The 15693-nt window shown below is 36.2% G+C and overlaps 1 protein-coding gene across 2 annotated transcripts in view; it reads left to right on the top strand.

Annotated features, from left to right (window-relative positions):
- Positions 1-15693, top strand: part of DOCK11 (dedicator of cytokinesis 11) — a 172090-nt gene that overhangs the window by 116354 nt on the left and 40043 nt on the right. For both annotated transcript variants that reach the window (XM_081125565.1, XM_081125564.1), the window contains 7 exons: positions 1325-1400; positions 2469-2578; positions 4628-4742; positions 9863-9929; positions 11467-11514; positions 12908-13050; positions 14304-14419. In XM_081125565.1, coding sequence (XP_080981691.1) covers positions 1325-1400; positions 2469-2578; positions 4628-4742; positions 9863-9929; positions 11467-11514; positions 12908-13050; positions 14304-14419 — 675 coding nt within the window. The remainder of the gene's footprint in view (positions 1-1324; positions 1401-2468; positions 2579-4627; positions 4743-9862; positions 9930-11466; positions 11515-12907; positions 13051-14303; positions 14420-15693) is intronic.

The raw sequence follows: 15693 nt of genomic DNA, 5'->3' as shown, positions 1-15693 counted from the left end.
GAAGAGTTGATTTTAACTCATCACAATTGGTCTGTGCCTTTTTTCCACTTAGACTCTTAGAGTTGAAAGGAACTTTGGAGGTGATCAGTCTCCCACTTAGCCAAACACCTTTTGCCATTATAATAATCAAAACTTCCCTTCTCACATTAGACCTAAAAGATTTTCTGTCCACTTGTTCTAGTTTTGCCTTCTAGAGATAGTATATAGAACAATCTACTCCCACCTTTACATTGATACCTCTTATACATGTGCCTTCTAAATTTTTCTCCAGACCAGCTATCTCCACTTTATCATTTGTCATTCTAAAACCTTTATATTCTTGGTTATACTCTTCTGGATATGCTCCATTTTACCCATCATCCTATTAAAATATGGTGCTTAGAAATGTACACTTTATAGTCTGCCCAGTGGGACTATTAACTCCTACCTCACCTCCCCACTCCATGTTCTGTATGGCCCAAGATCACTGTTACACTTTCAGTAGCCCTGTCACATTGTTGAGTGGCAGGTTAAACTGTGTCCTTTAAAGCTTCCTTTGGAAATACCCCTATCTCAATTTGTCAGGCCTGCACTGGTTTCCCCAGAAAGCTACTTCTATGCCTCCCTAATGATTACCTGTAGCTCCCGATTATATCACCCACCTGGGTGTCAGGCTGGTCTTTCTTCACAAATACAGTAGCTCATGCTTATGTTTACTTCACAACATTTGACAATGATATTTGGAAATATTTTACTTGCCTGTTTTTTCTTTTGGAGCTCAAGTTCACCTAGGGCTTCTGTTCACACCCCTCCTTCTAGCATTGCCCCTGGTTCCAAGCAAGGAGAATTGAACCAGACTGTACCAGTTGCAGCTTTTACCAGTCATCTAGAGTTATATCACTAACTGTACCTTAGCCAGAGGTCATGCTTACTACAGTATGCAAATACCCATTTTTTAAAGATTTGTCGCCTAAATACCGATACTGATTTGGACTTTCACTGTGAGCTTCGTTTAAGCATCAGTCCTGGCTGGTTTGTCTCAGTGGTTAGAGCATTGGCCCACGGACTAAAGTGTCCCAGGTTTGATTCCAGCCAAGGGCACATACCTCGGTTGCAGGCTCAATCCCCGGCTCTGGTCGGGGTGCATGTGGGAGGCAACCAATCGATGTGCCTCTCTCACATCCGTGTTTCTCTCTCTCTCCCTTTTACTCTCTTTGAAAAGCAATGGAAAAATATCCTCGGGTGAGGATTAAAAAAATATCAGGGTATCATTTTAGTCTAATTTGATTTCTTACCCTAGTGTACAAATTTGTTTAAGTGACAGAAGTATCACTTTGTGTTACAGGCATCCAGGGATGAATTTGCATGTGGCTTCACTTCACCTACAAATAGAGGGAGCCTGAGCACTGACAAAGACACTGGTAATTAAGTCCTTTAAAGATTATACATTGCATGGCTGTTTAGAAATGTATTTTTTGAAATATTTTACAATAAAAACTATACATAGCATGATCTCTACTAAAGTTTAATTAAAACCTGACTCACACTTGCAGCCACATTTCTTTGTTTAGATTTCCTTGTCTAAGCTTGTCAAATATATCTTAGTATACTGAAATAGTAGAGGATAATGAGAAAAACACTGGCCTCCAATCCTCTTATCTGTCTCTAGTCTTGGACAAGACACCTTCCTTTTCTGGGCCCAAGTTTCCTTATCTATAAAATTGCCTCTCAAATTGTGTGGCTTTTTAAAAAAATTATTTTAAAGGAATTTCATACATAGTAAAGTGTTTCAAGAGATACCAAAAAAAAAAAAAAAAAATGCTAACCCTTTATTTGGCTTCTTATGTGTTTTGATATAATATATAAACTTTACAGTTTTAGATGATGAAGATCTAATCCCTAAATTGTATCTTTACTTAAATTAAGCTAGTACTTAGAGGTTTCACTGTGAAGCACTCACTGTGAGAATATTGTGCTAATCGAAATAAACCAAGCAGAGAAAGACAAACATCACATGATCTCACTTATATATGGAATCTAAAGAACTTAATAAACTGATGAACAGAAATGATTCAATGACGTGGAAGTATGGATCAGACTGATGAATCTCAGAGGGATGGAGGGGGGTGGGTGGGTGGAGAGATTAACCAAAGAACTTATATGTATATATGCACAACCCAAGGACATAGACAATGGCGCAGAGAGGGACTGGGGAGGGAATGGGACAGGATGGAATGGGTCATTGGGGAGAAAAAGGGACATCTGTAATATTTTGAACAATAATAAATAAATATACACCATAGAGAAAAAGACTGAGAGATTTGACCACATAAAAACTTAAAAGTACCATATGTCCAAATAAAAAAATTTTTAAAACCTTAAAAAAAAAAAATAAACAAAATTAATTAATTAATTAACCCAGTACTTATTTTAAAATGTATTTTTGGCAGTTCCTGCTGTTGCTAACAATTACTTGGCTTTTTTTCCAGCTTATGGATCTTTTCCAAATGGACATGGACTTAAGAGGGAAGACTCAAGAGGTTCCCTCATCCCAGAAGGAGCAACAGGATTTCCAGATCAGGGCAGCACTGGCGAAAATGTAAGAATATACATACATGCACGCTCGCATGTGTGTGCATGCATGCGTGTGTGTGTGTGTGTGATAACCCTAATGATGTGTTTGGCTACAACAATCTTCCTTTTTATGTAAATAAGAGGCCACTCTCCTGTAGTCTGTACTGGATTTGTCAAAAGCATCCCATAATTTTTGGTTTAGCACTTGCTTCCTATCCTGGCAGCTGCTACTTGGACATCTTGAACTCTTCATAAGGGCTAAGACACTTATCTTTAAGAGTTCTAACTCAGAATACCTCCTTCAACCCCTTGCACACAGTACTGTAACCTGTTTTAGAGAGAGAATGTTCAAGTTTAAAACATCTAATGTACCTTGTCACTTAAACCAAATCACTTCCTGGCAGGATTAATTCAGCCTTACATTCTTTTATAATAATTACATTAATATAGGGAAAAAATTAGATCCTCAAATTAAGGATTTCAGCATCTGATATCACTTCATCAGAATATGCTCTCTGACTCTTCCATCTCATTTTTTCAAGCCTAACACTAAAGTTTATGGGATATGTATGCACTGAGTCAGAAAAACCTCATTTTATTTTTTAATTTTTTTTAATAGATCTTTATTGATTTCAGAGAGAGGAAGGGAGAGGGAGAGAGAGAGATAGAAACATCATTGATGAGAGAGTCATTGGTCCGCTGCTTCCTCCATGCCCAACTCTGGGGATCAAGCCCACAACCTGGGCATGTGCCCTGACCAGGAATCGAACCTTGATCTCCTGGATCATAGGTCGATGGTCAACTGCCGAGCCACGCCAGCCGACCAGAAAAAAAACTCATTTTAGACCAGTAAAACGTTGTCATGCTGCTATGTGATATCATAGAATCATATAAAAATTAGTTAGAAAGGTCCATGAGAATAATTTCAACTTTCAGTTTACAAATGAAAACTGAGATTGTGATTTAGGACAGTCACACAACTCTGTCAGGGCCAGACCTGGACCCAGATTTTCTAATTCCAGCACTTTTCCTCCTATATCATGGCACTCGTTGTGTGCATCAGAATCCCCTGAGGTGCTTAATAAAATAGATGGTTGGGCCTCAGCCCCAGAGTTTCTGATTTAGTTGGTCTTGGATGAGGCCTGCTAATTTGTATTTCTAAGTTCCCAGGGGATGCTGATGCTGCTGGTTGGGAACCACCCCTTGAGAACCACAGGACTATACTTCCTTAAACCTTTAGATAAATAGTAATTTACTCACAAAGGTTTCTATTTCACACCATTTAGAATTACGACACTATCATAGGTAAGGCAAATAAAGGACAAAGAGGTTAAATGACTTGCTAGTAGTTACACAGCTAGCAGTCATTCAGAACTTAGATGTTTTACTCCAACTGAAAGTTCTTAGTAAATCTTACTTTATTAAATGTATATCCCCAGCCCACTGTAGCTCAACTGAAAGTACTGATTTTTAACAAGGGTAAATTATTTATTCATATAAATCCCCAAATAGGTCAGTTCTTGGCATGCTTAACAACTGATACTTTAACAGAATAGAAACATCACTACTTTGTAGAAGCTCTAGTTTTGAAGTATTACTGGGTCCTCCTTATTGTAACTATCTTGTAGTATCATTAGCCTTTTTGAAGGTAGATTTCTGACCTATAATTTGGAGTTTGGACTATAAAAAACTCCAATGAGAGATTAAAGAGTTTAAAATGTTTCTTATACTTTTATGTACCTTAGTTAAGTTCCTGCTTGATGTAAAAGCTATTTTCCTGGAATAGCCACATATGATTATTTAAATTTTTTACTACTAAAACATGGGACCTGTGGGAATTAAACATTCACAGTCTTTATGGCTATATCTTGGTGAAGACACGAAGGTAATTTCTAGTGATATTACTAGGTGCGGTAGCAACAAAGAGCCCATTTACCTTCCAAGTGTGATATAAAATTTGGATTCATTCTTAGAATTTTCCCAAACAGGACTAATGATAAAAATAGTTGAGTTAAAGGCTATGGGAAACTATAGTACCAATATTGTTCACAAAATTCCTGTCTTTCTATTATAGACCCGGCAGAGTTCTACAAGGAGCAGTGTATCATCCCAGTATAATCGATTGGATCAGTATGAAATCAGAAGCCTCTTGATGTGCTACCTGTATATAGTAAAAATGATTTCTGAAGGTGAGTTACCAGCATATTAAGCCTGGACTCTAGTAGACATTTACCTTCACAGGCTATTTCATGCAACAAATGTTTGACCATCATTTAGAGCACAGGCTCATTAGAAACAGATCTGTGAAGACTCTGTTCCTATATTTTAAGGTTCATTTCAGTCATGTACATTTGATTCTTTGAAATAATTTTAATTCAAAATTCAGTTTCTAAAATAAGGAAATAGTTTTTAAATTGCTAAACATTTTTTCCTGCAGAGCATATAATGGATTAAATGACCAATGTAAACAGAAAAGAATAACAATAACAGGAATTCATATTTAATACTTTAACTTTTATTTGACCCAGGATTTGGAAAACAAAAAGCAAACAAAAAGACAAGAAGGGTTCTTTGAGGGTAAGGAATGCCATTGTTACATAGTACAACTTTATGGTTTTGTATGGTTTCAGGTTCCTTTTCACACTTTTCCCCCCCTTGGTATGTAATTATATTATTTACTAGTATTATCAATTCCTCTTTACATTACAAAGAATTTTCATAAACTACATGTCTTCTGGACCTGGAAGTCAAATCAGATTATCTTATTCTCAAATATCATATTTATTCACACAATTCCCTTCCTTTTCTGAATATTTTTGCTCAAAAGAAAAAATGCAGGAATGAAGAACATAAAAGCACCTGGGTTCTGTTCATTATAGTGGTTATCTTTCACTTATTTTCCATTTTCAGTAAATATACATTGCTTTAAATCTTTCTTATAACAATGCAGGATAAATAATAAAAAACATAAAGTAAGTTGATAGCTAGAGAGACATTAAAACAAATCAGTAGCTAGATATAATAAATTCTAAGGTACATTTTAATAAAACAGATAAAATAAACAGATAAAACAGAATCTTTACTTAAAGTAAAAGTCAAAGACAACATATATGCATAGCCTATGGATATAGATAATAGTGTGGGGAAGGCCTGGGGTGGGGCAGGGGTTTGTTGGAGGGGGGCAAAGCAGGGAAAAGGGGGGACATCTATAATACTGTCAACAAAAAAAGCTGTTACCCCCCCAAAAAAGAATATTTTAAAAATAAAAGTATATTTATGTTTTACATAGTACTTTATGGAAAAAAAAAGAATATATTGAGGCTATGTGATGGACCTCCATGTTTTGTAAAAGAAATGAGTAAAGGGAGATCATTTTCAACCTGGCAGTATTTTTTCCCAGGAGCTAATGGATCAGTTAACAACTACAGCTGTAGCTCACTGTTTTTGTCTTCCCACAAGGTGAAAAGTGGGAGAGTATAGACAGTTAACTGCTAATGTGTACAAGGTTTCCTCATAGGGTTATGAAGATATTCTAAAACTGTGGTGATGGTTTTACAACTCTTGAAATATACTATAAACTGTTATGCTGTGTACTGTTTAAAATGGGTGAGTCTTAACGATACATGAATTTTCTCAATAAATCAAAAAAAAAAAAAAAAAAAAAAAGACCCAACAGACACATGGAAAAAAAAAACTGGGAAGAAAAAAAAGTTCACCACCACCACAGCTCAGGGAAAGTAAGATTGAAGAGAGGAGGAGATGCATTGCTGACTAGTTCTCCCCTCTTCCACTCCAGTACATGTGCATACATGCATGACATGCACACACACAAACACAAACATACCCTCCATATACTGTGGCATACGCGAGGCATGTGCATACACATGCACGTGTGCACACACACACATACCCTCCATATACTGTGGCATACGCGCACACACACGCACACACACACACACATACATACCATATATTGTGATGCCAGTGACAAGCTCCTGGCTGCTTTTTTGATGTCATGGGTAAAACCATAACTGCTTTGTTTCTTGAGAACTTCATAAGTCCTCCTCATAAATGTTGACCTTACTTGCTAAAAATTTGATCTTTGTTAGACTTTTCTTTCTTCTGCTTTTTGATTTTTTAAAAGCACATTTTTAATTAAGTAGTATACAGTCAATGTCACATCTCCTTTTTATCTTATGTACATATAAGGTCATGCTGTATGATATCTATAAAGTCATATTCATTTTATTCTGAAAAATTTCAGCTTCTGGGTCCTCATCAATAGATGTATTCTAGTTATTTGTCTTGTCCGGTAAATATTTCATTTTAGTCATTCTATATGTGTTTAAGTGTTGAACTCACGTCAGGTCTTCTCTTGGCTTTCTTTTATATTAGTTCATAAACAGTAGCAACTTAATTTCAACAAAAAGATGCTTTTATATAGAAGTAGAGGGAGCAGTAGTTTTTTAACTGGCAGTAATTCAGTTTCAAAGTCTAAGATATTTTCCAAACTATGTTTTAAGTGTTATTGCCTTGTTTACTATGTCCTGAGAAATGGAATCAGAGTCAGAGGTTATCAGTTATTTACATAGTGTCAAATGACTGGAAGACTGTCCTCTTGTGAAAGAAAAGCAGTTTCCTTAAGAGAGAGGATGAGGGAGAGTTACTTCTTTCTTTCACGCTGCATCCTGGCTTTTCTCTTTATCCTAGACCCCAAAATGGGACTGTCATCACCTTGAGGGTTATCAACACCATACCCTGTTGCAACTGTAGATTCACTAGTATTCTTTCTCAAAGTCAATTGTTCAGTGGAAGATATCTGGCAACTGCTGTCTCTTCCCAAAAACCCAATGTTGTAACGAGGAATACCAACTGATGATCTTTTCCTACTTGAAGTATAGTCATATGGAAATACATTTGAAGAGCGTGTTTCTTTTTTCTCTGTGAAAGTGTGAAGTGAGATTCTATTATCAGGCATATTTTCCTCTGCTGAAGTTTCAGACATTACTTCAATTGCTGGATTTTGTTCTGTAGAAAAACTGGAAAAGCTCCAAGGGAAGTCCATCTGAGTAGAGGTCTTCTGTGTGGAGGTCTTGTGTGTAAATATCTGTATCTTTTTTGCCTGGTCAAGCTTGTCTTCAGAAAGGTTTGAGACAACTTGAATTTCATGCTCCCTTTGAGTACTCTGTGTATATATTAAGGGAAAAAGTGTAGGTGACTTCTGGGTGGAAGTACCTCCAGTGGTAGACTTAGTGGCATTAGACGCAATACTCTCAAAAGTGGTGTCTGCCATGTCAAAGAGGTCTGGACTAAGAAATGGCTTTGTATGTTGTTCCTTGTTCCCTCTAGATTTCATCTGTTCAGTATTTGATTCCTTTTTTAATCTCATAGGCAGAAGCACCGGATTTCCCTCTGGTGGATCCCTGACTGTAAAAACTGACCCACGCTTTTGAGCACAAGGAATGAAGTCATCATCACTCTCAGAAAAACTAAGCTTTTTCTGTGTCACTTTAAGTTTTGCAGAAAGCATTTTATTTTCTTCTCTTAGTTTATTCCTTTCTGCAGTAATCTCGGCAATAAACCTAAGGTTTCGTTGTTGGATATCATAAAATTCTTGCTGTAGTGTATTCTTGTATGTTTCATTCACTATACAGCGGTCACATGTTTTTGAGCGTAACTGCTCTCGCAAGGCCTGAATGGTACCATTAAGGACTTTTTGTTGCTCAGTCAGCTCTCTAATTTTGGCTGTGGAACCTGTCCATCTTCCATCCCCCAACCGCTCTTTTCTCAAACTGGTTAATTTTGCCTGTAAACGGTGTAGCTCCTTGTCATGGAGCTTTTTTAGTGTTAGCCAGGTTTTTTTAAAATCATCACTCGACACGTCACATATACTTAACTCCATTTTATCAGATTCTGGAGGTATCTTATCATCTTTCCTGTCTTCTCCACCCATGTTCCCTTTGCGCATCATGTCTCACCAATTTCGGATTTGGAAATGGCTGAGACTAGCCAGCGGCTTGATGACGCCACAGACTAAAAGATGGTTTAAGAGTTTCTAAGTGTTAGCCCGCCGCAGGGATAAGCCCTTCACCGTTTTTACAGACCTTATGCAAAGCTGCCTCAGGGTATGGTGTCACGGGGCAGGGGATGGCTCAGGGATGACAAGAAGGAGTCTGGATTTTTGGTGGAAACGAGGCCCCAGTCTTTTGACAGGAAAAGCTGGTGCGCAGCAAAGGGAAAATGGCGCCTGTGGTCGACCGTTTTGTAGAGGCCGGAAGCCGGAGAGGCCGGAAGCCCGGTGACTTCTGGGAGCCCAGCTTCTCAGAGCTGAGAGGCATCCAAAGGCAGGCGGGGGGGGGGGGGGGGGGGCATACAGGAAGTCACTTCTAGCTTAATTTAAAAATACAAAACAAATCTAATTTGACTCAGGTCTAGCATTTTTATTCTTGATGACCAATATTTTATAATCATTGGAAACTGTCAATACTCCTGGTCTTTAAAAAATTGTAAGTAAAGTCAAAACCCTCATACATCTCCCCCTTCATACAAACCAACATTACCTGGTCCTCCATCCCTATCCTCAGGAGGCTCTAGCTGGGCTTGCAATTTGGTCGTTTGCCTGCTTTTCCGATACCTGCAGGATGTTTACACTTAGAAGTGGATCTGCTGACACCGCTAGCTATATCTGAGTAAGATGAAAAAGAATTAGAGAGTTAAGCGGCAGCAATTTCCTTTAAAAAAACAACTCCATAAGCAGGTGTGTTGGAAGTAAAGAAATAGGTAAAAATATAAGTATATGTAATAGATTTAAGGGACTTTTATATCTGAAATAGTTGGAGTTTGTGTGTGTATTGCCAGGACTTGAGTTTATAACCCAAAGGCAAAGAGGAGGAAACATTATCTACTGTAAAGTTTAGAGTTGTCAGACTTTTTGGTTCAGAGACCCTTTGAGTAGCAGGCAGAGGTACTTGATATCCCCACCATTAGGCAAAATGCTCATAAATGAACCATCTTGCATAAAATTTGAGGAAGTTCATTAAAAACCCCTGGTCTGCTTCCCTTCCTTTGTTTTCAAGGATGATAGGAAGATTGGGATGAGCTATCCAAAAGAACATTCATAAAATAAAAAGAAGTTAAAATAATTAGACTAAAATACATATATTTGGAATTAATTCAAAAGAATACAGTGTGTGTATTGAGCAAAACTGGCGGTGAGTTGATGGTTGTTGAAGCTGTTACTGGTACTTTGGGGTTCACAGTGCTATTTGCTCTATTTCAAGATCTAACACTTTATTTATTCCTTTTTCAGATACTCTCTTAACTTACTGGAATAAAGTATCACCTCAGGAGCTCATAAACATTCTCATACTTTTAGAGTAAGTTAACTTACTTTTATAAATTTTCCCCTTTTGGGGGGAGCTTAGTTTTATACATAATAAAATATTACCTTTTTCCTGATTTCAACATCTTATTTGCTAATAATGTAGGAAATTTTAAACTATTTTGATAATACAGATACTGACATACAGGTTCTTCACACATAGAGGGAAAATATGGTGATGGAATACTTGTGATATTATAGAAAACCCTAACTAATAATAGATCATTTTTATAGCTTAGTAGGAGTCTTTTTGTGATCTGGAAAACTAGAAGTGGCATCAGATGTCCTACATCATTCAGGGCAGATGCTGGCTTAATAGAGAAGCTTAAATGATTGGAATTTAGAATTTGTACTCTAAGGTGGAGCTGAGTAATTCCACCCACTTCACAAATGCATAGATACATAGATAGATGATAGATTGATATAGATACAGATATCTCCATTCCAAGGCACTTGGGGGAAAATCTAGTCTTTTTTTCTAGGTAGATGTGGGAAGTTGTTCTATACAGGGCAAGGCAAAAGTAGGTTTACAGTTTTGAGTATGAGAAACAGTTTATTGTTGTATTATTATTAATTATTGTATTTTCCATACAAACAACTGTAAACCTACTTTTGCCCCGTCCTGTATTGTATGTTGAACTATTTTTACATTAATGAAAACTAAAAGAAAAATTAGAATGAAATGTAGGAAAATTTAAAATAAATAGTACATATATTATTATTATTATTATTATTATTATATTATGTTATATTATTATTTATTATATTATATGTGCGTATCTACCAAAACAAGAGTGTAATCAATTCATAAATATTTATTAAAGTCTTTCAGAATTTTGCAGGAAATTGCAGCAAACAAAACACTGAAGATTAAAAAGAAAACAAACTACTCTAATTATTTGAAAGTATTGAAATATTTCCTAATGAAAACATATCATATTGGGGATTTGCTTCAAAAACTATGGGAAGTATGGAGGGAGGGTGGAGGGAGAGCAGAGGACTTGTTCAGTGTAGAGATTAAACAAAAATGGCTATGAATTGATTATTGTTCAGGCTGGTAGGTGCTGGGTATGTTGGAGATTAGAATGCTGTTCTCTCTAATTTTGTATGTATTTGAGATTTTCAGTAATAGAAAGTGTTTTAACACCATTATAAAAAAGCATAGCAATTACTCCAGTTTTTAGGGCTTATGAACCTTTTTTTAGGTATTAACTGTACTAGATACCTTTGCTATGATATGTTATAGGACTCAAAGGATGATTTACATTGACGGGGTTTTTTTATGTTGTTAAAATTGTACATGAAGACATGGACGTTTCTGATGCCGATGTACTTTTAGCAAATAAATGTAGAAAGATATAATATGGCAAGCCCCCAAGTAGTTATGTGTATATTTATTTCTGTCTGCCAAAACATACATTATAATATGACTTAAGTAGTCATTCTTTGTAGCACATGACTTTTCAAATATTACTTGTTAAATTGCAGAGAATTATACTACTTTACTAACATGCTGCTGTTCTTCTTTCTAGAGTATGTTTGTTTCACTTTAGGTACATGGGGAAAAGAAACATAGCAAGGTAATTCCCTTGGCAATTTCCACTTTTTTCTTTTTCTTCCAACAGAGGGCAGCCTTGATCATGCCATGTAAAAAGTACATTATTAATACATTTTGAATTCTCTTGAAACCTATATAATTTTATTAACCAATGTCACCCCAAGAAATTTAAAAAAGGACAACCCTTGATTTATATAACATATCTCAACTCAAAGTTTAAATTAAACTAATGTGAGCTGATACATTTACGTTTTCCAAAGGGTAATGGTTAGCCCTATACGCAGAGTTTCTTTCCTAATCTGGAACAAATGCTGTCTTTTCTGAAGGATGTATTTGGAAGGGCTAGATTCAGGAGAAGGCAGGAAACCATAAACTGAGGACAGTTGTAAGGTCTGTACTTTTATCTACAAACTCTCAGTACACACCTCAGTTGCTAAGGTAAACAGAAATCCTCAGCAGTGATTGGGATAACATTATAAATGATCAATTTTTCCTTTTTGCTGTATAAATCTTAGTGAAATAAATCTTTAAAAGTGCTTGAGGGACCCTAAGGAAAATATTATTTGCTTATCTCAATGAGATAAATTGTAGGAGTAGAGTTAGTTGTCATTAAAGAAACACAAACAGAGTTCATTTTTTTATGTTAAATTCCATTGCACTTCCAAAAACTGAAGAGGCTGTTTGTATAGGGTTTATAATTGCTGCGTCTCTGGAACATCCTAATAATAGGTAATTCAGGTGACAATTTCCACTGTCTTTCCCCGTGATTTGAAGCTGGCATGGTATCTACCACCATGAGCCTTAACCTCTAACATTCTGCTGACTCCCACTATGTTTCCTAGAGAATAGACAAACTCATTTTCTTCTTTTGTTCCTGTATGACCCGGTTGTAATTTTTTTTTAATGGAACCTTAACATTAAAGAAAAAATTGCAAATTCTTGCAATAGGCCTGTTTAAAGAGTAAAAATTTCTGGCCCAAGTTTAACACAAGTTTAGAAACATTTGATTGACACTCGTTCTTCAACATCCAGGAATTCCCCCCACTCCATTTCAACTCTTTAGCAGCCCTCTCACTGTTTCCACTGACTCTTGCCCTTTCTCACCTCCTAAGAAAAGATTGAATCTTGTAGAGTGTTGTCTACTTTACACTGATGTAATTGATGAGAAGGAGGGAAGTAAATAACTCTAAATTCCTTAACTATATTCTTAAAGTATCAGCTCTTTTAAATATACATTAAAACTTCATAAAATTTCCAGTGATGTCTCATTTAAGCCAAGTAATAGTTGGAAGAATATTGATCATAGTATAGTGTTTATGTGGAAACCTAATCTTTTTTTTTAGTTAAAAAAACACACCTAACATTGAAATACAGTATCAGAGTACTCCAATTCCTAACTTTAAATTTTATTTTAGGGTGCATGATGCCTGGCTGTCAAAACACTTTGGAGTAGACAGAAAATCTCAAACCATGCCAGCTCTTCGAAACAGATCAGGAGTAATGCAGGCCCGACTTCAGCATCTTAGTAGCCTGGAAAGTTCATTTACACTTAATCACAGTAAGTGAAAATGTGTGTAGGGCACCCATTTGAAACAGACATGTAATACTATTTAACCTTGTTTTAAATAACCAATATAATTGAAAATGATTTCACATACATTGATCTGTTTGCATATCTGTGTATTTATATACCATCATTTCATCATACATGACTGTAATGAAATATGCATGGATTTTTCAGCAATTTTAGGTAATGTATTTTTTTCTTAGTTCAGCATTAAGTTAATTTTTCTCACTGAGTTGTTCTTATTCTGGATATTCTTCATTGCTACTGTTAAACTTTTTTTTTAAAGAATACTTTATTGATTTTTAGAGAGAGAGGCAGGGAGAGGGAGAGAGAAACATCTATGTGAGAATGCAACATTGATTGGCTGCCTCCTGCACACCCCCTACCATAGATTGGGCCTGCAATTTGGACATGTGCCCTTGACCGTGAATCGAACCAGCAACCTCCTGGTGCACAGGACGATGCCTAACCAACTGAGCCACACCAGGGCTCTACTATTAAACTTTAATGCAAATAATAGTATAACATAATAGTATATGTAATATTTATTTAAAGTTACTATTCAATGATTTTAAGGGATTATACATGCTGAGCTGACTGCAAAAATTAAAGAACTGTAAATACTGTTTTGACAAAGGTGTATTTCACACAGGTTGAACTATTGACAAGGCATGTAGGACAAAGAGAGAAATCTTGCCCAGCTGGGGAAGCTAGAGGGTTATATAAATGGAAGCTATCCTCTGAAAAGCAAATATTAATAAAAAGTAAAAGAGTGAGAACACTTTCATTTTCATACAGTCCTCTGGAGGTTGCAGAGAAGGAAGCCAGCAAAAGTGGCCTTGTGATAAGGACTAATTATAAAAACAAATGCCTTGAGCAGATGGGCCCTGAGCTAACAGACTCAAGACGTAAAAAAATGCGTCTTACAGCCTGCATGGCCTAAAATGCCTCCCACATTATTTCCTAGTTATATCGCCCTAGTTCATCACTAAAATCTTGTCTCCAAAGGAGTGGGCACCTAATTATGTGTACAGAGCTGTTGATATGTAGCTGAAGTAAAAATTAGTAGACTTGATTAACCAAGACCATATTTGATTCAGGAATAAATACAGGGAAACTCATTAGATCTGCAAGTATGGAGAGCTTCCTCTCTTCTTGCTTGAGTTTTTTTTTTTTGGAAAAAAATCATTCAAAACTATAATGTGAATCTCAGCAGTTTTAATTTACTTTTTTTTAAATCCTAGGTTCTACAACAACTGAAGCAGACATTTTCCATCAGGCACTTCTTGAAGGCAATACTGCTACTGAAGTTTCTTTAATAGTACTAGATACCATATCGTTTTTTACCCAGTGCTTCAAGGTAAAAATAAAGAGTTAAAATTCAGCTGGCATCATTGCAAAGAAAACATTATACAAAGAATAACCAGTCAGAGGAAGCATAGCAATCAGGAAACTTGGATGGCAGACCAAGTTTGACTAAAGTGTGACATTGAGAATTCACTGAGATTTACTCATATCTAATAGTTTCATTTTGGTGGTTAAAAACAGTTCTCTTTCATACTTTCATTAAAATATCCAGTAATTTTTAGCCCAAATTATGATTGAATCGGTTTGCTCAAATCCGCGTTGTGATGAGATGTCTTCTTAAGCTAGATAATGTCCAGGCAGCCTGGCTGGCATCCCTAGTCAGGAACTTAGTGTTTTTTCTCAGCTGTTTGCCTTTCAGTACAAATCATTATTGCTATGATTAAAAAGAATAAGGTAAAGGCAGTGACCTTGCAAGGTTGTTAAAGGAGTAGACTGAGATAATAGAAGTGTTAGAAGAGTTAAAACTACAAAACTGTAATGTAACATCGGGGAGAACTGAAAATTGAAAAATCTTGCTTGCTTATACCTGAGTTATACAGATAATTTTTTCTTTTCTCCCCCTTCTGTCCTTTTTAAAGAGGCTCATAAGGGAAAGCAGAATTAGATGCTAATAAGAAATAGGCTTCAGAATCCCTTTATGAAATATTGTTTGTTCTCGTTAAAATGCAAACCAAATTCATTTTTTATTGTGCCAATAAGTAAGGGTATTTAGTCTCAAGGCTTGCATTGTATTCCTCCCTCCTGTTAAGATGCTTCTTATTTATTTAACAAACATACCTCTTGATTGATGTCAGGTACTACCCTAAGTGCTTTACAAATATTAATTCAGCTTTTTTATTGTGGGGCTGGGGGAGGGAGAAGGGGGATGACTGCAAATGGGCACCAGGGATGTTTTTGAGGTAAGAGCAAACTGAGGCTCACAGGGAGGTTAATGTCATATAGCTGGTCAGTGGCAGACTCAGGATTCAGATCTAGGCCAGTCATCACAAGGCTCTATGCTTCTAACCATACATCATACTTGAAAATAGACTAAGGAAAGAGCCAGAAAAATCTAACACCCTTCATAGATTCTGGCTGTCGATGTTACCATTAGATTCATCACAACTCTGCATATTATTTTGTTTTTTGTTGTTGTTGTTTTTGGCCAAGTTGTAACTTGTTAGTTTTTTGAAGGGATAGGAGAATAGGGCTAGAGAAGTTAACCAATACTTTTTTAAAGAATAGCTTCATAAACCAATAGATATATTTCTCTACAATTTATTGTGT

The sequence above is a fragment of the Miniopterus schreibersii genome (assembly GCF_964146895.1).
Source record: "Miniopterus schreibersii genome assembly, chromosome: X".
Taxonomy (NCBI): Eukaryota; Metazoa; Chordata; class Mammalia; order Chiroptera; family Miniopteridae; genus Miniopterus; species Miniopterus schreibersii.
Note: the sequence above shows the minus strand (reverse complement) of the source record. Positions and strands in the feature narration are given on the sequence as shown.